The sequence below is a fragment of the Hipposideros armiger genome, unplaced genomic scaffold, assembly GCF_001890085.2.
Source record: "Hipposideros armiger isolate ML-2016 unplaced genomic scaffold, ASM189008v1 scaffold_60, whole genome shotgun sequence".
NCBI lineage: Eukaryota > Metazoa > Chordata > Mammalia > Chiroptera > Hipposideridae > Hipposideros > Hipposideros armiger.
In genome coordinates, this window is record NW_017731410.1 from 4,198,217 (window position 1) to 4,219,589 (window position 21,373).

At 40.2% G+C, this 21,373-nt stretch overlaps 2 protein-coding genes across 3 annotated transcripts in view; one reads left to right on the forward strand and one right to left on the reverse strand.

Moving 5' to 3' along the window:
- Positions 1-2,866, forward strand: part of MTREX (Mtr4 exosome RNA helicase) — an 85,885-nt gene extending 83,019 nt beyond the window's left edge. Inside the window, exons 26-27 of the mRNA XM_019641440.1 lie at positions 1,107-1,211; positions 2,580-2,866. Of these exons, the coding sequence (XP_019496985.1) occupies positions 1,107-1,211; positions 2,580-2,632 (158 nt within the window). The 3' untranslated portion in view covers positions 2,633-2,866. The remainder of the gene's footprint in view (positions 1-1,106; positions 1,212-2,579) is intronic.
- The window catches only part of PLPP1 (phospholipid phosphatase 1), a 100,663-nt gene continuing 82,073 nt past the window's right edge, over positions 2,784-21,373 (reverse strand). Inside the window, exons 4-6 of one of the 2 annotated variants that reach the window (XM_019641442.1) lie at positions 14,856-14,913; positions 3,707-3,883; positions 2,784-3,226 (exon numbers count right to left, since the gene is read on the reverse strand). In XM_019641442.1, coding sequence (XP_019496987.1) covers positions 3,077-3,226; positions 3,707-3,883; positions 14,856-14,913 — 385 coding nt within the window. In that variant the 3' untranslated portion in view covers positions 2,784-3,076. The remainder of the gene's footprint in view (positions 3,227-3,706; positions 3,884-14,855; positions 14,914-21,373) is intronic. The other variant, XM_019641441.1, reaches the window with a different exon arrangement.

Sequence of the window (21,373 nt, forward strand, 5' to 3'; positions counted from 1 at the left end):
TTGGGCTGGCTCTTAGGTAAATGGCTTCTGTTGGCCTTTGTCTAAGCTTGTGTCAACTCAAATTCCGTTCTGCTTTATGAGTTATATCTATCTGCTGATTTTCCTCCTTGAGCACATTGGAACATAATGTGGAGGGCATTAAAAGGTGAAAAGGAACTCTCAACACTGTGCAATGAGGGTATTAGAAGAACTTGATAAGTGTTAATGTATTATTCCAGTGTTGCAAGGACTTAATAAGGACCTAGTTAATAAGTGTGAGTTCACAGCTTGCTTTATCAGAGTACCTGATATTCCTAATGTTTTTCAGACTTTAAAAATAAAGTCCTAATAGTTTTAAACTTAGGCAGGTAGCACTTAGAAAAAGGATCCGAGGCCCCTCCTCGCTCAAGTCTAACAGAAGAGAAACTGTTCACAGCTTCAGCTTTGATACAAACACTTGTCTCAGAAGAGGAGTCAGGTCCAGTGGGAAGAGGCTTATCGCCTCTTTTGTGCTTCCTTGAGGACACACTGTGTGAAGGAAGCACCGATGAAAGAGTCTATTTAAAGTCAAGAAGAATGAATAATTGCACCTTTCAGATGACAGATCTGATCTTGTTACTCCCCTGCTTAGGAATCTCCTGTTGCATTCTCTTCACAGGATGTTGGACATCCAAGTGCCTCAGTAGGCCAGACTCCTCAGGGTCCTGGAATAGCTGCAGTTGACAAGCTTTTCTGCACTGCCTCGGTGATCTGCCCGTGTCACTGCCTGACAGAGGCCTCCTCATTCTTAGACCGGGTTATATTGCCGGCCTTCACCCAGACTTGCTCTCCGCTGCTCCCAGGGCATTTTGTTTACTTAGCTCTGTCAGAGCAAGTGTGAACACCTTGTAATAAAGCAATGACTCCATCTGCCATTAGTCAAGGATGGGAATGAAACTTTTCATCTTTGTACCCTTCCTAGTGCCTGCAGCCAATCAAGTTTGCTAGCTGATTTGCTACATGGGAAGTCCCTGAAAGTACTATTAGTTAATCATCCCGTGTTCTCCTGCCTTGCCTCCTAACAGAAGTCCTGCTGTTCCTGATTATTGCCATTTTACAAGTGATTTCTTCTTTACTTTTCTGTCCAGGCAGCATAATTCGTTGTATGAGGCGCCTGGAAGAACTGCTTAGACAAATGTGTCAAGCAGCAAAAGCCATTGGAAACACTGAACTGGAAAATAAATTTGCAGAAGGTCAGTATCCATTCCATAAGTTTTCCTCTAATAACTCCAGCAAACCTTATGCGACTTGAGCTCTTGACCACAACCTAGGAGGAGATTTTCAGATGTTTGGATTGCCATGGAGGGCCATCTAGTAGTGTTTAAATAACATTTTAGGGTGGGGAAAAGTGTTGAGATTTTATATATATTTATTTATAAATATTTGTGTGTACTCTGTGCCAGGCATTGTTTTAAGCACTAAGGGATATAGCAGTGAACAAAAAGACACAAACCCCTGCTTTCATGGCACTTCCATTCTAGTACAGGGAGATAGAGAAGAAACATGTCAGCAATCACAATACATCAGGTAGTGCTAGATCCACAGGGAAATACAGACGGTAGGGAATGGGGGCGTGGATGGGACGGTCTAAGCCCTCTGGGAGGGTGGCATGTGGGCTCTTCATTCAGGCTTGACAGACTTTAATTAACAGCAGTCGGCCAGTGAGCTAGGGCAGAGTAAACAAGGAGCAGGATAGTAGGGGTTGGAGAGCCAAGAATAATCATGGAGGACCCAGCCCTTGGCTTTTTCCTCTGAAATGGAGGTTTGGATCATAGGAGTGGTGTGCTCTGAGACTGGGTTTTATAAGGCAGTTCTTGCTGTTGCATCATAGGCAAGTCTGTAGCGTACGTAGCAAGGTGGAAACAGGAAGACCAGATCAAGACAGGACAGCTAGACCAAGGTGCTAGTCATGGGAGGCGGCATTAAAACATGCTTGTGAATAGTTTTACACCATCTGAATACTGGCCTGCGTAAAGGACTGTTAGCATCAGACATTAGCAGCAGCCATGTTCCTGCTCTGGGTTGGTTGCTTACGGTCAACCCTAGTGATTTCTGCTGTCAACTTAGTGTCCTGAGAAGAAGTTCACAAAAACTGGCTTACGTTTCTATTATTGATAGAGGCAGGCCTATTTAAGTGTTCACGTAATGATTTAAGTATACTTATGTAAACTTTTTAAATAAAAATTTATGGTTATCCTTAGTCCAGAAGAAATTTTACGTGATAACTGAAAATGTAGTGTCATCGGGTTGAAAATTCATGCTTTGGGGTCAACCAATTTCTTTTGACAGCTTAGTCTCCTTACCCATTAAGTTTTTGTGTTTTGTTTTCTGGATAGTTTAAACACACACACACAGACGTCTAAGAACAGGGGTCTTGTTTCTAAGTTTCTGCCTCTTACATGGCTGTAAAGTCTTCTAGGTATCTTTCAGACCAGCAAGATTTGGTATTTTCCAGGCTGCTGTCACCAATTGGAATTATTGTGCTGTCTTTATAACCCCAGTAGAGGGGAATTATGTTCTTGTTGGTCTTAAAAGTTAAACCATATTTTCTTCTCTCTTAGGAATCACCAAAATCAAGAGAGATATTGTGTTTGCTGCCAGCCTTTACTTATAGTCATCTAAAGGAATGTAGGATTTTTAAAGTGTTCACCACCTGTCTGCAGTTGACTACAAATGCTTACAAGTATTGACTTGGTTCTCCCATCTCACAACAGTTTTCCTCTTAAATGTAGTATGTACTAAAATGCTTATCAAGCATCATTCTAAGAAAGCATATTACATACACATTTGTACATAAGCATTACATTTTTTAATAAAAAATGTACAAGTGGGCATTGTTTTAGTGAAAGGCTTGAAATTTTTTTCATGAACTCAGAGCTATTAGATAAGTGTTGTGTTAAATGTAACTATATACACACAGGTAAAGTGGGCATCCAAGGTATAGCAGCAGCAGTCCTTAAAGGCTTGTACACCAGCAAGAGACACATCCTCTTGCCTTCAGGTTGCAATCATTTTCCTTTAAAAAGCAGGCCAGGTTCATCTGGGCGTTCTGTCACCTTCAAGGTTGGTGATTGTTCCGATAGTGATTCCCCGTTGTTGTTGTCGTCGTCGTCGTCGGTGTTTCGTGTAGAGTTGTATGAGAATCCTCCTCTTTTCTTTCTTTAAAAGGCGAGTTTCTCTCCTTGAAGAAATCTGATACATACACAACCTGCATAGAACAGGTCATACCTTAGCTTGGGACAATGTATTTTACAATATAATATAAAGTTGCAATAAGCATGGGATTCCAGGTACAGATTAAGGGTATAAAAAATTAGTAGCTAATCTGAATTTTTTATTAAAGGGATTCTTCCAAATTGAGAGCTGCTTTGTTATGTCTTGGGCAAATAGCTTTACTCTGCCAGAACTTAAGAGTTATTCTTCATGTAAATTCGTTTTTTCATTTCATTACCAAAAGGAAAACTGTTTATAGTCAGAGCCTTCATAACTTTTGTGAAGGGTAACCTAGTTTTTATCTGCTGTCTGGCCTAAGATGACTTTTAACAACATTGGAGCTCTTACCTTGTACCAATCATTGGGCCACATTCTCTGCCTTTGCGGTTTTCTCACTGGGACATTTTTTTTCTACTACTTACTTATCCAAGTGTTTATCAGTATCAAGATGCAGGCTGCTGCCTTGTATACTTACAACTAATATTGCAACCAGAGCTCCTTGAATGAGTCCAGTCAACACATCACTCCAGTGGTGTTTGTAATCAGACACTCGAGAAAGGCCCACGTAAATGGATACAGCAACAAGACCAAATTGCAGCGTGGGGCGTAAGAGTCTTGCCCAGTCTGCCTTCATTCTGGCTTGAAGATAAAGCTAATAGAAAAGATAAGAAATAATCAAGAGGATTATTTATTATATATGGAATAGAGCTTTAGGCAAGCATTTCTTGTACTCAAGCACCTAAAAGTTCATCCTTTTAAGCAAAATAAAACATTATTGCCCCAGTACCTTCTGTTTAGAAGAATTTAACTATCCAACTAGACCACCTTTCAAATTTTAAACAAGGCAAGGGTTTCCTTGTTTGTGACTTTTTAGGATTTCAGGGACAGTTCCTCCCCTTGCGACTATAGCTCTCATTCAAAGGCAAATGTTGTCCTTAGTTTGAGTCTTGGGACAACTTGCTAGCATTCTGACCACAGGCTGCACTCACCCTGGGCCAGGCTATGTGTTTTCTGCCCAGACTATCTAGGGACTAAGTTTGTTTAATGCACTCAAAACAATTTACACACATGAGAGCTCTGCTAGCCTCAAATTATTTAGCAGGGCAACTGAGACTAAATAATCTGTATTTACAAGTAAACACAATAATCTGCCTGAATACTACAGGTTGTAGGTCAGTCCTTACCCTGCAAAGCAGTCTCTTCTTTCAACAGGACTTGTACCTTTCTAAATTCTGTGACTTTCATTTACACTAATCAGACCTGAGAATTTCCCCATTTTTTCCATGTCAGCCTGCCTTAGACTTGGGGTGCATCCCTAAAGATTGTGATGTAGAAGGAATTCGGATAGTTTTCCTGTGAACTCCTTTTAGAAAATCTAGCCTCATTTTTAAAAAAATTTTTTTTACCTAATTTCTATCCAATAATATACCTTTTAACATTCATTTTTTTTTAAATTCTGTTCAATAATGTATGACTTATAATTAATCCATTCCTCAGAAAACAATTTATGTGGCTGTGCCCACTGGTACTGCCTATTTAAAATAGATACACAAGTCCATTCCCAGTTCTTTGGGCACTGCTGTGGGTGTCCAGTTCTCAGCAGCTGGCAAAAACTCAGGGTGTCTAATTGTATCAGGTACTTTATAGTATAAACATCTAGTTCTAAAGGAGCTATTTCAACTGAGTTGGATTCATTAGCTAGCTGGTTTAAGTGTTGCTGGCATTCTGCGGAGCCCCTTCCTCCCTTGTTTGTTTGTTGAAGCTATGAAAACGTAAATGGTAAAAGGCTTGTCTCAAGATACTGGAGTTGGGAAGGTCTGTTGATTCTTTGAAGCAAAGCTGGCATCTGGCAACTGAAATAAATTAGGTAACATAACCATGCCAGTAAGATTTCACCTCATTACATCTACCTCAACTGGAAACATTAATTTTAAGGAGAACAGTTCCTTGACTATAGCCAAGTTTTGAAAATCACTGTCAAAAAGTTCAGCTGTCCCTATTCTGGTTATTGAGCTGCCTTTTCATACAATAGGTAAAGGCATGGGCTTTTCAGACAATAAAAATATATACCTAATAATTACAAATACATAAATGCAGACATCTTAGGGAGAACTGCATCCATCTTTGCTAAAGATATAGCAAGAAAATACAGTATCTCTAAAATGAACTTAAGCTAGCCCTATTTTGTATTTCCAACCTAAAGGAAATTCAGAGACTTAAAAGCTCCCTCCTCACTTAAGGTTCTGACCATATTTTCCTTCTCTAACTTTGACTCTAGGTAGCCTGCACACGTGCAAAGTACCGTATTTTTCTGTGTATAATGCACATTGTTTTACCCAAATTTGTGAGGGAAAAATAAGGATGCACATTATACTTGGGTAGTACTAATTCCATATTTATATAAATGTTTTTAATTCTTTTATTTATGCTTATGAGTTAAAAGTGTAACTCTAGAAATCAATAACGATATCCGTATGCAAAATAATACCCTGGGACATGATAATTCGTTTTGTTGAACTTACGACAAACCTGCAACTACTAGTTTTTGGCCTTCTATGATGCATAAATATTGTAAATTTGTTACAGGCATATAAAATTTCATGTACCTTGTATCTGTTCTTGTATTTTGTAATTATTTGTTACATAAAATTTCTTGTACCATAATATGTTAAAAAATAAATGCTAAAATTACTTTATAATACAAGAAACAAGTACCTAAATGTAAACAAATACAAATTTGAACTAAAATGAAAGATTTTTTCCCCTGAAAGTTTGGGCCAAAAACGTGGGTGCATGATACACAGCAAAATACAGATTTATTTTGCCCAAATTTCTTCACCATCCCTGTGAAAACAATTAGTATTCACTTATGCAACAGTAATCAAATAAGCTCCAATATACTTTAGGTGAAACCTGCACCCCTCAAAGTAGCTAGTTTCTCCTTACATATCTACCCAAGTATAGATGTTGCCCTCATCTATGTGGACCCAGAGATTGTTTCACCCTGAGGGTTCTGGGATTCCCCGATTGTGGTTATTTATGCACCTGACCTTACCCTCTGCTCCAGGCTCGGCTCCTCTGGTGACTCATGGTCATGGCTTGTTTGCAGGCTGTTCTCAGAACAATTCTCAGCTCTGGGTGAGGTTGGCTAATTGAGTGTGCTTCCTATTTGCTCTGTGGTTCCGGGGCACTCAGTGTAGCTCTACAAAGGCCAGGCACCACCTATAGCCCTGCTCTTTCCCGTGAAGAGCCTTCATTCAGTAGTACCCAAGAAGGTAATAAAAACACTGAGTTTCTTGGAGCTTGTGGAACCTTGTGGAAACTGAGTTCCACAGTGGACATGCCCCAAACTCTAGACTTTGACAACTCCCCTCCCATGTTGCCAGCCCCAAGTCTTTCCTACATAAGCAGCTTCAACAGAGCACCCACTACTGTTGCTGGTGGCTCCACTTCCTAAGCCCGTTCTGCAGCGCAAATCTGTCTTTCAAGTTCCCACACTCTGGAGACACTAGAGATTTGGCTTCCTCTACCACTCATTTAACTGCTTTCCAGAATCATCATTTCTCACCATTCTTTGACTTTGTTTTATTCTATTCCTTGTCCTTTGAGAGGGGAGAGGAAAGTATATGTTCCTTTAAAAACAAGTCTATTGAGGAAAGGATATGTTCCTAACTGCCTCAGAAAAAACTGAATGTCTAAAGCTTCTCAGCACTGTTCTGTTAGAACTAGATACAGGGACAGAGCTGATAATAAAAAGGCTTTGTAGGTCCCTGCCTTTGCAAATGCCACTTTTCCCTCCTCCCCGCACATGCACGTGCTAATCATATGTACACTAACCCATTCGAAGTAAGGCATTTGGTTGCTTATGTCTTAAGAGTTGGAAGAACTTAACTCCATATCCAATATTGTGTATAGTGCCAGAAAGGCTCAGTGGCAGTGCCAATACTTTCAAATTCTCCTTTTGGAGGAAACTGCCCACCCACAGACATAATTGAAGGCATAGCCCTATTTGGACCGCATAACCCTGCCTTCTGTGCTGGGAGGGCACTGACTAGATGACTTATGACAGGCCTGACCCAGAGATCTGCTGGGCTGAATTCTGGAATTTCTTCTGGAAGTATGAAAGAATTCTCTATTTTCAGAAGTTGTAGGAAGGGTACCTAATGAGTACATGGTAGGCTACTTGCAAACTAAAGTTATGAAGAAGCAAAAACTATGGCTAGGCAAGGAGAGCAAGCCACTTAGAGAGAAAAGAATGGAGCAGAGTGGCAGCCACACCAAAACCCAGGTGGCCAATGAGACGTGGAGAAAGTTCAGTTCCTGGTGTGTGCTGCTTCTAATCTATGTGGATCTTTACTATAAACCTCTTCTCTAAGTGAGTCAGCTGCTTATAACCAAAAGATTAAAAAGCCAATTAACAGCCTCCTCCCTATATTTAACCAAAATCCCATTTTGTTTTGTTTTTAATTTGGATTTCTGTGACTCAAATGATGCAGACTTTAAAAAATGCTAAGTTTTGATTGAGAAGGAAAACAGTCTGTTATACTCGTATACTGAACCTAAGAAAAACTTAGAAAAATAAAGTCCCATCAGAGTAAACATACTGAACTTCCACTGAAGGCACCATTATAAGAGAGCTGTGGCATTGGTCATGGGATTTACCTCTATGACTTTTTTCTACAAATGAGTACAAAGGTGTGTGCCCCCAAGCCAGAGAGCTCACCCATCCGTCTCTCTCAAGCCCATGCTAAGACTTCTTGGAACTTGCTTTGGTTTGGCCTAGCTAATTGGCTTGTCCAATGGGTATTTCGGTCACCTTAGGCGAGACGGGTGTACATTTGATGAGAGATTCTAGCCTGTGGGTCCCTCCCAATCCTAACATCCAAAGCAGAAAGTTCACAAAAGAAATAAGAGAAAGGATAAAAAAGGGAGAGCAGAAGCCGTAGCCTGCAGCTCTTCACTGAGGTGATCCCAGAGGCAAAGGTTTTACCCCATGATGCTACAGGCTGCATGGAGATGCAGGACAGCAAAGGGAACAAGGATGAAAACATGCAGCTGGCAGGACTCCAGGCACGGCCAAGAGGGTTTGTCCACAAAACTCATCCAGCCACGGAAGATGTCTTGGGTGCGGTAAAGAGGCAGGCAGAGGAGAGGGCCTAATCCAGGGGCTTAGGCTGCGGGGAATTTGCAGTGGTAAATACGTTTTTAAGAGGGGAAGCAAAGGGAATTAACACGAGGGCTAGCCCAGCGTAGAAAGAATGGGTGGGGAAAATCCCCAGTTAGCTGCTCAGAAGTAGAAAGGACTACCTCCTCTGCTTACCTCTGCCCTCAAATTTTAATGCTGTCCTGAAATATTTAAGAGAATAGTCATGTTTATAAAAGGAACACCTGAGCCTGCTACTCGTGTCTTCCCTGCTAAAACACAGGAAAAAGGCAGAGCACGTGGGTTTCCAGGAGACACAAATTGAGGTTGGAGGAGAGTTAATAGGAAAAACAAAGATACATCATATACTTCACTAAACTTCACACAACTCCCTCGCCCATTTTCATCTATTAAAAGGTGCAGGATAGATAAATACCATAGGAGGACATGGTAAGGAGAGGGAGTCAACCTCAAAGCCTCAAAGAAAACCACAGTGACCTACCTCTGTTCCTGCCTCTCTGGTAGGAGACAATGTCTTTGAACCTGACCAGTGTGTCAAAGCAAGAACTCAGAACAAATCGAATATAACCACTACCGGGCACAGCCCAGTTTTAGAAAGCAGAAACAAGTTCGAGACGAATTGGCCTTAGGAATCCACCAATATCCTCCAGGAATGCTCCCTCTGAAACCAGGCATCACTACTGGCCCTTAGGAAAAGAAAGGTTCCAGGTGTAGTTTTTGTCTCCAAGAAGACAAACAGCAAGGTTGAGCCTGCTGAGCTACTCTTCCAGGCAGGACGTCTGGTCGGGAAGGTCTTAATGCTTGCTGCAGGACTAAGTGTCCAGTCTCTCTCAGCAAAGTAACACCTACTGAAAAGGGGATGGAAATAAGCTACTATGTCCATTATTCTTAAAGAAAAGCTTCTCGACTGGAATATTACTAGAGATTCATAAAGGCAATTTCTTATTCCTAAAGGATGGAAGGAGTCAATTTTTCTCAAAATAACCAGATACTCAAGCCCAAAGACTATAGGAAGAAATCCACCATGCAAGCAGCTATTGCTCCTTTGACAAGTGCAGAGAGGCCTTCCTCCTGATGCAAAGAGAATCTGACACTCAGGGATCTCTTTATGAAGAGCCTCATGATAGTTTTATGGGGTGCACAAAGAACACCCAGGCAAAATGAACAGTGAGGACTTGCCATTGCACGGGGCCACACTGGAAAAAAATTAGGCGTACACCTTTTTCCTTGTGTGTAAAAAAATAATTACATATACATTTTTTTTAAATAAGAAAATTCAATTTCTATAACACTACTTAAGCATTCTTTCATTATTTTACTGTCACCAATGGGTAGGATATAGCCTTTTTGCCTATAATTTCTGAAAAAAAATTTAGCTTCCATTAAAGGATCTACTTGTACTGTCTCAACTTTAAAATCTGATTGTTGAACAAGGTAATTTTCTGAAGCTGGTTTATTTTGCCTTTCGTTGACTAACCTTGTAACACAACTGCAAAATGCTATTGTCTCGGGCCAGCCGAGGGGTGCATTGGTTAAGAGCTGGCTTGGGACACCAGAGGGCTCCGGTTCAGTTCCCATGTGAGGGCCAGTGACACTGCACCCTCTACAGCTAAGATGGTGAACAACAGCTCAACCTGGAGCTGGGCTGCTGTGAGTCGCCTGTGACAGCGTAGGCTGCAGCCCCTGTGGCAGTGGGTTGCCATCGGCTACCGCGTGTAGCCAGCAGCCAGTGTGAGCGGCCAGCAGCCGCAGTGAGCGGCCGTCCAGAAGTCGGCGACCAATGTGCCTCGCCCAGGAAGAGCGCAATGATGGTGCCAACTTGGGCCAGTGAAGTGATGTCCTCCACAACTAGACTGAAGAACAAAATGACAGCAACTTGTCTGTTCCCCTTCCCCCAATTCCCCAGCACTGTTCCCATCCCCCCAGTTCCCCAATAAAAATCTTAAAAAAAAAAAAAAAGCTATTGTCTCACCGTCTCTTAATACACTATTAGAAAATAATGAGAGGGTTTTTTTTGTTTTTTTTCTTTCCATTTAAACTAGAGTCATGGAGTCAGCTTGCAAGCTAAGAATGGTTTTCCCATTTTTAAAGGGTTAGTTTTTAAAAACAAGAATAATGCAACCAAGACTGCATGTGGCCTAACAAAGCCTAATTATCTGACCTTTTACTGAAAAAATTTGCCAACCCCTAAACTAGACTAACAACAGCATGCTCAACACAGAGAAATTATACCTCGGTCTACTTATTTTGAAACACTGCTTCTAAGACCAAGCAAGGGAAACCGGTGTACTGTTCCACCTGCATTCAATAACAGATCTGGCCAGGAGAACACTGCACAGCTGGCCTCAGCTTAGTCTTCTCTAGGCTTCAATTTCACCATCTTTAGGATTCACAGTTCCTAAATTTAGATCTTGACTCCCACCCTAGAATTAGGCCAGATTCATGCCATGAGTAGTTCATTTACCCAATGCTCAGCATTAATCCACATTTTGGGAAACATCTTTGTAAAATAATCCACAGTGCTAGGTAGTATATGGCCAATCCCAGATGAGGGATTGCTTGAGGATCCCAAGTGGTGTCAAAGAGCCCAAGACTGAGATAGGTGGGCAGCATGGTCCTAACACAGGAGGGGGTGAGGCCCGGATACCAGGCACGTTGTGGCAGGGAAGGGAGTCTAGCTGAAGCACAGGCACTGAGAGGTACTTGGGCCCCCACTGTAGTAATGTGCATAGGAATTTCATAACAGGCAGCAATATAAACAATCTGAGGTTTCAGTCTCAATAGACGGTGCTGGGAAAAGTGTTTTAGTATATTCCTCACTATGTTGGAAAAAAGGACAGTCTCATACCATGGCTCTTTTCCTAAACAATCAAGTAAATTTGGCATCCTTGGCATTGAACCAAGTTCAAGGAGAGTCACTATGCAATAAATTGGCTATGTGCAAAGAAACCCTGCCCTGTGCTCCCACCAGCCTAGGTGGCTTTCACGGGTGCTGACTCCTGGCACTGGTAAGTGCGAGGGCTGGGCTGCCTGCCAGAGGAGAACAATGATCACGGTATTTTCTTTAGGAGGCGTTTTGAACTGGAAATTAATTTCTGGGAATCAGGAATTCTTGACAAGGAAGTTTTGGCTATTGCTGTCCTCAGAATTCAAATGACTTTACGTCTCCACCCAAATCTGGGACTGACCCATGATTCCAAGATGCCTAGGGAAACAGGATGAGTCATGGCCTAAGGAATTTTGGCGGCGGTGGTGGTGGTGAAGTGTTGTACATAAATGTGAAAACTGGCAAGCAAGGAGACGTGTGTGTTCAAGGGCTGAAATAAAAGCTGGGGCCTACATCCACATCAAGTAAATATTTCCACTGCTTTAAGTCAGTGAAATGCAGTGCAGTTGCTCTGACCTGCTCTCTCCACAAAGGCGTTGGTCTATGACAAACCTATTTATCTGAGCTTTTATTTTCATTATAACTTTAAGTCTAAATGGCTCATACTGACCCAATTTCCAAACTACAGTTGAGGTCCTTTTTCCCTGCTCATATCCCTAACTTGCCTCCTGTGCCCACAGAGCAGGCCTGGATTGAGGCCCTCTAGACATTAATTTTGTCCTTTGTACATTAATTTCGTACTTCGCAAAACAGCCTCAGTAAAAGCGTCTATTTGACCGAACATATACAGATGTTTTGAGAAGGGTCAGGGAGCAAAGAAGAAGAGCAGAAAAATTATATGAAATATGATATAGCTGAGAATATTCTTTAAAATTAACAACAGTAGATCAAAGTTATGAGTCAGTCACCATTTTACTTCCAGCGATCTGCATCACCTGACCTTCAAAATAACTGTTCAGATCAAGCAATCAACAGAGCCAGCGAGCCTGATGAACGAGAGACCACTAGAGAGCTTACGGACCTTAGCAGCCTCCTCCCGAAGCTAGTTCCCCATCTGTAAAAGGTGGCAGTTGTCCCTCCTCTCCCACTTCATGGGGGTTATTAGAGTCAAAACGTCAAGCACTGGGAAAGGACATCATCAGTACCACCCTCATGCTTAGGTCGCTCTCATAAAGGAGGACTTACAGACAGAGACACAAAGGTGAGTAACAAACCCCGTGAGGACTGCCCGGGGGCATTCAAAACAGGTCCAAACATTCAAAAGCCACTCAGGGTAGTCACAAACTCGTGCTTTGGGAAAAGTTCTCAGGATATTAATGGCTCTAGCCATTGCCAGGCTGCCCCATTCTTCCCCAGTCAGTCCCCAAGCCCTATTTAGAAAGAAAAGTATACGTTAGCTCCCTTTAGAAAGAACGCTAATTTTTCCTAGCAAGATAAACGAACAGAGGATGTTAGAATAGTGTCTTCAAATAAGTCACATTTCCCATGGCACATTATCAGTAATTGGGTGTGTGTTTTAAAAAAGGAAGCCCTGGGCCAGCTGGGTGACTCACCCGTCAGAGCACAAGCTCTGAGTAACAGGGTTGCCAGTTCGATTCCCACATGGGCCAGGTGAGCTGCCGACGGGCAGCCAGATGGCTCAGTTGGTTAGAGGGCATGCTCTTAGCAACAAGGTTGCTGGTTTGACTCCAGCATGGGATGGTGAGCTGCGCCCCCACCCCCCAGTAACTACTGGGTTGTACGAAAAGTCATAACGTATTTTTTTTTGTTTTTCGTTGCAAAAATGCGTCATGACTTTTCCGACAACCCAAAAGATTGAAAGCGGCAACTGAACTTGGAGCTGAGCTGCACCCTCCACAACTAAGATTAAAGGACAACAACTTGATTTGGAGCTGATGGGTCCTGGAAAAACACAATGTTCCCCTTCCCCAACTCCCCAACACTGTTCCCTTCCCTAATTCCCCAAGAAAATCTTAAAAACAAAAACAAAAAAGGAAGCCCTAAATTCTGCTGAATTGGTACCCTGGTGATTCCTCACAAAATTTAGTTAACATGAAATGAAAACCTTGCAATTTCCAGACATGTTGACGAAGCCAAAAATTAGCTCTATTGTAATAGTTTTGAAGTTGTGGGTTTGAACTTTATATAACACATCTGCAATTTTCATGCTCTTTTAATCTTTAGAATTTGGTTTTCAAATACAAGTAAGTTCTGGTAAAACTGACTTTAAATTCTCTCTAAATTAACTACTAGCAGTCTACTCTTAATATTACACATCATGGATTTTTAATCTAAGCATTAAAGACTCATACCAGCACTTAATGTAATCAAAGGGGGAAAAACAGGAAACAGCAAATTTAGAGCACAGCTATATACAAATCCACTTATGAAAAAAATTAAGACAAAAATTACAGCTGCTCTGTATAGAAATCTTATCTCCCCTTTTTTCCCCACCAAGTTTTGATACTGGGTTGTCGGAAAAGTCATGACACCTTTTTGCAACGAAAAACATAGAATACGTCATGACCTTTCTGACAAACCAATAATTTTATAGAGAGAGAGAGGGACAGACACACACACACACACACACACACACACACACACACACACAGAGAGAGAGAAAGATTATAAAAAATAAAGGTCCATTAAATTGATCTTTAAAGACGCCTTGTACGAGCCCTAAAGCCTGGTCGTCCATTAGTTACTCTCTATACACACTCATCTCTAGTTTGATCTGCAAAATGTGGGTGCACATCTTTCCTAACTCTTGACTATGGATTTTGTATAATGCAAGTGCAAACTGTCACGCTGCTCTACGGGTTAGCAGGGAGAGCTGGACCTGGAAATCGTACAGGTGACAAGCTCCTGAAGCGGCACCTGGCTCGCCCAGAAGTTGAAACTCTTCTAGTCCCATGAAAAGCAGTCTGGGAAGTGTTTCAGAAAATGGAAGGAAAATAAAACCTGATCAAGTAGAAGCAACAACAGCTGCCTTCACATTTAATAATCAAAACAACAATGCACCCAGCTGCGCCCCCAGGAGGAAAGAAGCCACACCCTCACTGGGCAGATGGGACGGGGGCTCCCAGTTAGGTAAGTTATCAGGCAGCAGCAGGCAGCTTGGCCTCATATTTCAGATCAGTGACCTGCTGTCATTACACTGAAGCTGCTCGTATGTTCCAGAAAACCTCTTCAGAAAATATATTCCAGCTCATTCTTAGCACCAGGCATGCAGACTTGCTGATTATCTGTTTCGGTTTCTACCACTGTGAGAAAAGAACCTACCTCAAAAGTACAGACTCCCTGTTATCATGAAGGTCCCCAATTTGCAGCTTGCTATAAAATGTGCCTGTTTGCGACCTCCAAATGACAGACAAAAATACTTTCAAACAATTATAACTGGCTTCGGCAGAAGCATAGGCATCCATTCTCTTCTGAACTTAATTAACTGCAGCCAGAGATGGAGTCCAGCTGACTGGGAACATCAGAGGTGCCCGCACAGGAGAGGTCATGGAGGCTGAACACATGAGTTACACGCAGTACATAACCCACCATCAATAGACACGAAGTACTTACTGCTACAAACAGCATGCAGTACATGGAGAATGAAGAGTGGCCCGAGTAAAAGGACAATCTAGAAGAGAAAGAAGAGAAACATTAGTTTCCTCTCCTAAAGGCCAACACTAGTCTGGTTTTCAAAAATCTTCCCTCCACAGTGCATACAGCTCCCTGCCCTCACTTCTAACAATCAGAAGGGTGGGATGGGGGCCAGTTAGGGCAGCGACATTAGAGAGTGCTGGGGGGGTCTCGGTCCAATGTCGATACAGTGTCATGTTATTGAAATTTCCAGGATGGATAATGAGTCACTGAGCACAAACGTACCAGGCATTTCTAAAGTGATACTTGACACGCCATAACTGACATAAATGGCCTGACTGGATTACATATAAACTTTGTGACCGTGATTTAAGGTTTCTTTCCCACTTGAAGGGTTTGCCCCTTAGTAACAGTAACACCTCCCTTGGAACACTCAGAAGTTGAATTTTTTTTTTTAATAAATTTTAAAAATTTAACACAGCACTATTTTAGCATTTTAAATGGACACACATCTTGCTAGATTTCCCACCAGATTACGTGCTTTTGTTTAACATTCATTTTAAAATTGTGCACTGACATTTCTATACCAGATGAATCATCTCTTTCAATATTATAGTCTATAAACATCTGAGTATCATCTTCCCACCTAAAAATGACGGAATGCTTGCAAAAGTTCATTTTATGGCAATTTGGAAGCTGTAAAAGAAAGCTCACTAACATTCACGATCTAAGTTGTGCTTACATGGTATCAGCCATTGATGCAGAACAGGCAAGCACATCTGATACACTGGAAGCACTCTATGCAAAAGGTTCATCATGCAAATACTCAAGAATGCTTCTTCGGACTGCTTTCCCTACATACACATAAGAACAAAACCAAGAGGAACAGGCTCTTAAGTATTTTACTTATTACGTCCTGCTTGGTTCAAAAGGAATTTGGTCCCCTGGATTCAGATAGGAGAAACGACTCCTAGAACACACATAAGAAAGTTGTGTGTGTAAGTTTGGCAAGTGAGAGTAGATGGGAGAGGGGAGATTTCCTAAGCATATAGTGATGGTGATTCTACTAAGGATTATGATAGTCTATTTGTTTGTATCTAACAGATATATTCCTAAGAAAGAGAATATTCTAACTTCCTGTGCCAATTAGGAATTAGTAATTAAACCAGATAATTATACTGGGCTTAATCTATGTAAAACAAGAAAAGTAAATCACTTTTACCCTTGCCAACTATTTGGCCATGGAGAATAGATCAATACAAATCCTTATTTTAAATCAGATAATTAGAGTTCCATACTTTTTATGGTTAGTTTCAGTGAGTTATATTGAAGAGCTGACAAGTTAAATAAACACCAATTTCAAGGACTGTCAAATCCCATTAAGCCAACTGACCAGGATCACAGAAATGTTCTCAAAGCCAAGCAAGTTAAAAGTTTCCCTAAGACCTCATGTTCAGAGTATTAACTGTACATTGTGCCACAAAATCATGAATTCCAAACCTGTGATATTTTTGAACAGCTCTGATTCAGTCACAGGGTGATTTCATTAGTTAACAACAAAATGGTTTCAGTTTTTTATTCTGAATACATAAGCATATTTTATTCAGTATAGAATCAGCCAAAGAATTCTGGCTCTGACTTTGATAAGAATATAAAACATAAAGGGAGAATTCTATCCAACCTCAGTCTCTAAGTGTCCCCCCACAGTAAGTTATTAAACAGATCATGGTAATATGGACTTTGATTTCTATTAAAAAGAAAATAAGCAGAACAAAACACCAAACTATAAACTCAAATATTTTCATATTTCCTACCAATCTAACTCTTTACTAGCATCTCTAGGAGATAGAGCTCGTACGAGCATCTTATTGTGTCCATAATTCACAAATGAACAAATAATTGTATGTGGTTAGTTTAATAAACACCCAAAGAGTAGTTGAAATGTAGACTGTTTTCATCATAGTGACCTCAACTGAAATGTTTAAGATTTTGGCCCTGGCCTAAGCACACTGCCCTATTATTAGATTTTTAACCAATCCTAGACTACCATCTCATTTCATTATAGCCCCTCTAATGAGGGTGTATAGATACACTAACAGTTTAAGCCAGCTTTCCATCAAAGCTTAGGAAAGTCTTTTCAGAAAGAAAATTTACAGAGATAAAAATATATTCTGAAATGCAGCTGTTTTCACTAACTCTTGGGTATGGTACATTACACAATGAACGGGTAGACTGGTCATGACTATGTAACTTATTTTGAATGGGATTCTATTCCAAATGGCAAATTTAAGATTTTTTTCCCCTTACATTTGTCAGCCAGGGCATCCTTCTCCTGGGAAAGCTCAATTAACCTTGGCCTGACCTCCAGTATCACAGCCTTAAGCCTGTTCACAGCCATCCACCCGCTACCACAATGTCTGTGTGTTCCCACTTCTTCGTTTCCCAACATCCACATCAATGTCCAGCCTTACAAAGGTTTGAGAATGCCTTTATTTTGCCATTCTTGAACGATGGTTTTCCTGAATATAGAATTCTAGGTTGATGGATTTTTTTCTCATCACTTTGAAGATATCATTATACTATTTTCTGGCTTCTTCTTTTGTAGCTAAAATATATGCCTCCTGTTTCCCATTCCTCTCTGGGTTATCTGTCTTTTCTCTATAATTTCTTGCCTTCTCCTCCACCAAAGTCTTCCATATTCTGCAGTTTCATTATCATGTATCTAATAAGAATTTCTTTTTATTTATTTGGTTTAGTACTTGTTGGTTTCCTGTGTCTGAGGATTTGTATATTCCACAAATTCTGGATAGGTATCAGCCATCGTATCTTTGATTATGTATCCTCCATCTAATTTTTTCTGAGGTTCTGATTCAACATGGTAGACACTTTTATTTTATCCCTCCATATCATTTAACCTTTCTTTTGTATTTTTAATCTTTTCTCTTCAGGTCTGTCTTCCATTTCAGTCCTCCCTTTCACTGTGTCTAATGTGCTTAATCCATCTGTTAATTTTTTTTTAATTCCTATATATGTATAATTTATAGATTATCTCTTTGGTTCTTTTTCAAATCTGTCTGTTCAACTTTGATGCTTTTCATCCTACATCATATTCTCAATCTCTTATTCTACACAGTAGACTTACTAACTTTGTAGTCAATATGGTAATTCTAATATCTACAATCTTTGAGAGTTCATGTAATTTGTTACACCTGCTGACTTTCCCTTAGGGTAGCTTGTTTCTATGTATGTTCATTTATGTTAGAATATGAGCCCATGTCCTTGGGACTCTATCTGTGTTGAATCTTAGAGGCCTTGGTTTAGAACGAGTTCTTTCAGACAAGATATGTTCTCTTCTGCTGGGTTCACTACCAATCCACTTTAATCTTCTAGATCTTTTCTTAAAGCCACACAGATAGTATGAATTCTGGCCCCAGAACGGTGTGAGTGTGGTCTCGTGGTTAAGAAATCTTTGTGATAATTGTCCGTGGGAGGATGTTGCCCTTTGGGAGTCCTTACATTATTCATGGGCCTTCTTTCTACTCTGCTCTGGCCTCAGCCTTTATCTCCTTTGTCTCATGTTCAGAGCCTATCAAAATTCAAGCTGTAGGCTACAAAGAATTGTCACATACTTTGAGGACACCCTTCAGATCTATAGCATTAACTGACCCCAGCCTCAGAGAAATGCAATTTCTTAGGCCCCAGCCCGACTCACTGAATCAGATCTGAGAGTGAGGCCCAGCAATCTGTATTTTAACAAACCCTCCACATGATTCCAATGAAACTAAAATGTGAGAAACACTGGGGCAAAAAGAGTCAGGGTGATGTAGGGTTGAGGAAGCAGTCACAGCTACAACCGAAAGTGTTAGGTACTGACATTCAGAACAGAGGAGCTGGAAAGGCGCCGGCCTCCAAGTCACATTCCTTTTAAACACACTAATAACTAATGTCCTTTCATAGAATGAAGGACCTTTTAAAATCATCCCATCTTTCACTCTATACCTGATAAGACTAAAAAGAAGGTTGTCTCATTTGCTGATACATACGTGTATGAGCAATACATATAAGTCTGAACAAATGAATCTTTTTGGAGGCATAAAGGTTTATCCAGTAATGTCTACTATCAGACCATAGAGAAGAAGTATAAAGCAGGTTTTACCAGGTACTTAGTACCACAGCCAGTCAGTCTAGTTATAATGGGTTTTCACTATTACAGAGGCACTCCCTCAAACTTCAGGTTTATTTACCCACCTGTGGGTTGCATTAAAAAAGAAAAGGGCAACTCTACTTTAATAAAAAAAATTTTTTTTAAAACCACTGGAAGAATACACCAGAAATTAATTTTAAAAAAGAAAAGGAAAGTTATTTCTTACATTCAAGCAAACAGATTGCAATTAAACATTTAAACAACACAAAACTGCCATAATCTAAACAGAAATAACTTTGTATTGACTATCGGATTCATATAGCCAGAGATCAGCCACTCGTAGTTGATCAGGAACAGAGTTTATGCTTAAACAAATGTAATTTAAAGTAAAAGCCAGAAAAAAGGAAAAACGTGAATCTCTTAAAGGCACCAAAGTTTCTATACTGTGTTTTCACAACCAGACCAGCTTGCTGTGCGCAGTCTTACATGCGCCCTACCTAACAGGGTAAACTAAATATCAGCTCCCACAACCTGAGGTGGCAGATGTAATGGAAGGTCATGTTCCCGTAATCCAGGTGATATAAAGCAGTGGTCCTCAAAATGCAGTCCTGAGATCAACAGCAATAGCAGCATCTGGAAACTTGTTAGAAACACAAATTCTTGGGCCCCACCCCAAGTCTTCTGAATCAAACACTTTGGGGATGAAGCCCAGATAGCTGTGTTTTAACAAGCCCTCCAGGTGATGCTAATGAACCACTGACATTTGAGAGCCACTGGTCTAGAGATTCCCTAAAGAGAAACTTGACCTAGGAAGGGAACTACAGGTCTGAGCTACCTGGGGTCATTAGTAATATTTTTCAAAAACTGTAAGTAATGCTATTCTTATTGGCATAAGAAATGGCAGTTCGATGTCCTATTGTTGAAAGTACAGCCCCTTTTAATTTACAGTAAGTTCCCAGGTATTGATTTTAAACAATGAATAGGAGCTCTCTGGATATTACAAGTAATAAGCATTTCCTTTAGTCCATTATGTTCTCACTTCTATATTTAGGACTCCATGGCTACCACGAATGAAGCCCAGTAAAAGTCCTGTGACTTCAGTGATATCAGACAGAACAAAGAGCATGCACAGGGAGGGAGGAGGAGAAAAAGGAAATAAGAGAATGGGGAAAAAATCAAGACCAAAAACCAAAATTGTAGGAGAGTACTCTCACCCTAAGATGTAACTCTGACTCATAGTCAACAAAAATGACTCATTTCGAGTGCTTATGTTCCCTTCTCTCCAATGTCAAGCATTCTGATAATTAAAAACTTACAGAGGTAGACTGTGGAGATAAATTTAAAAAGCAGGTTACATTACAATCCTAATAAACTATAGACAATGTCTAGACTGAAATGTTTCTGCATTTTTGGCATCCTGACTTTTAAAATTCAAGAGAAAAGGAATAGAAAAGTCTGTATCCAACCAAACTATGCTCCACAACAGAACAGCAATGCAAAGCCACAGTTATGGACCAACGTTATACAGCTCTGAAACTGGCAATAACTAACTCATTTTGGAAACGCTGATGGAAATCACATTTTTTTCCTGGAAGATACAAAGTCTTAAAATTTCATTTCTGTGTTTGACTTTCTCTTTGCTTCAGAATCCCAAACCTTATTAACAGATCTTCTCATTGAAAACTGTAATTATTTTTAATGTGTGCAGCTTTGCAATTTTATTTATTCAGATATTCATAGGGCTTTTGAAGAGGTTGTTTTCCTGACTCTTACATAGGACTTTAAGTGGACAATTGCATCGGGGTTGGTGTAGAAACTTTACAGGGTGATGGGTAAAAAACCTAAGTGTACTTAAGTCAAAAGCAATCAGAGTAATACTATATGTTGGTTAATTTAGATACACTAGAAAGAGAGAGAGAGAGTATGACACATATGGACTGAAAATGGTAATTCTTTTTATACCATTTTAAATAAATTATATTATTTCATATTTTACCTAAATGGCTTATATGTAAGAAAGAAAAGTCTCTAAAAAAGATATACTGTCAAAAGAAAATTTTGAGCTAAGATTTATGTAACTGAACCTTAAGTAAACCTTTATCACCACAGTAACTTTTAAATTCCTTGGTTGAGAGAAAACATTAGAGTTCTCCTATTTTCTGTTGGGTAATGCAGGGGAGATATTATTAGAGACAGAGGCATGGTATTTGGTAGAAAAGTACTAAACTAAGATTCGAATTGTGAAAAACATTAAGAAGCTCAACAAACTGAGTAGTATAAATATAAATAAACAACCATACCTAGACATATCACAGCAAAATTGATGAAAGCAGTATAAGAAAAAATAATATCA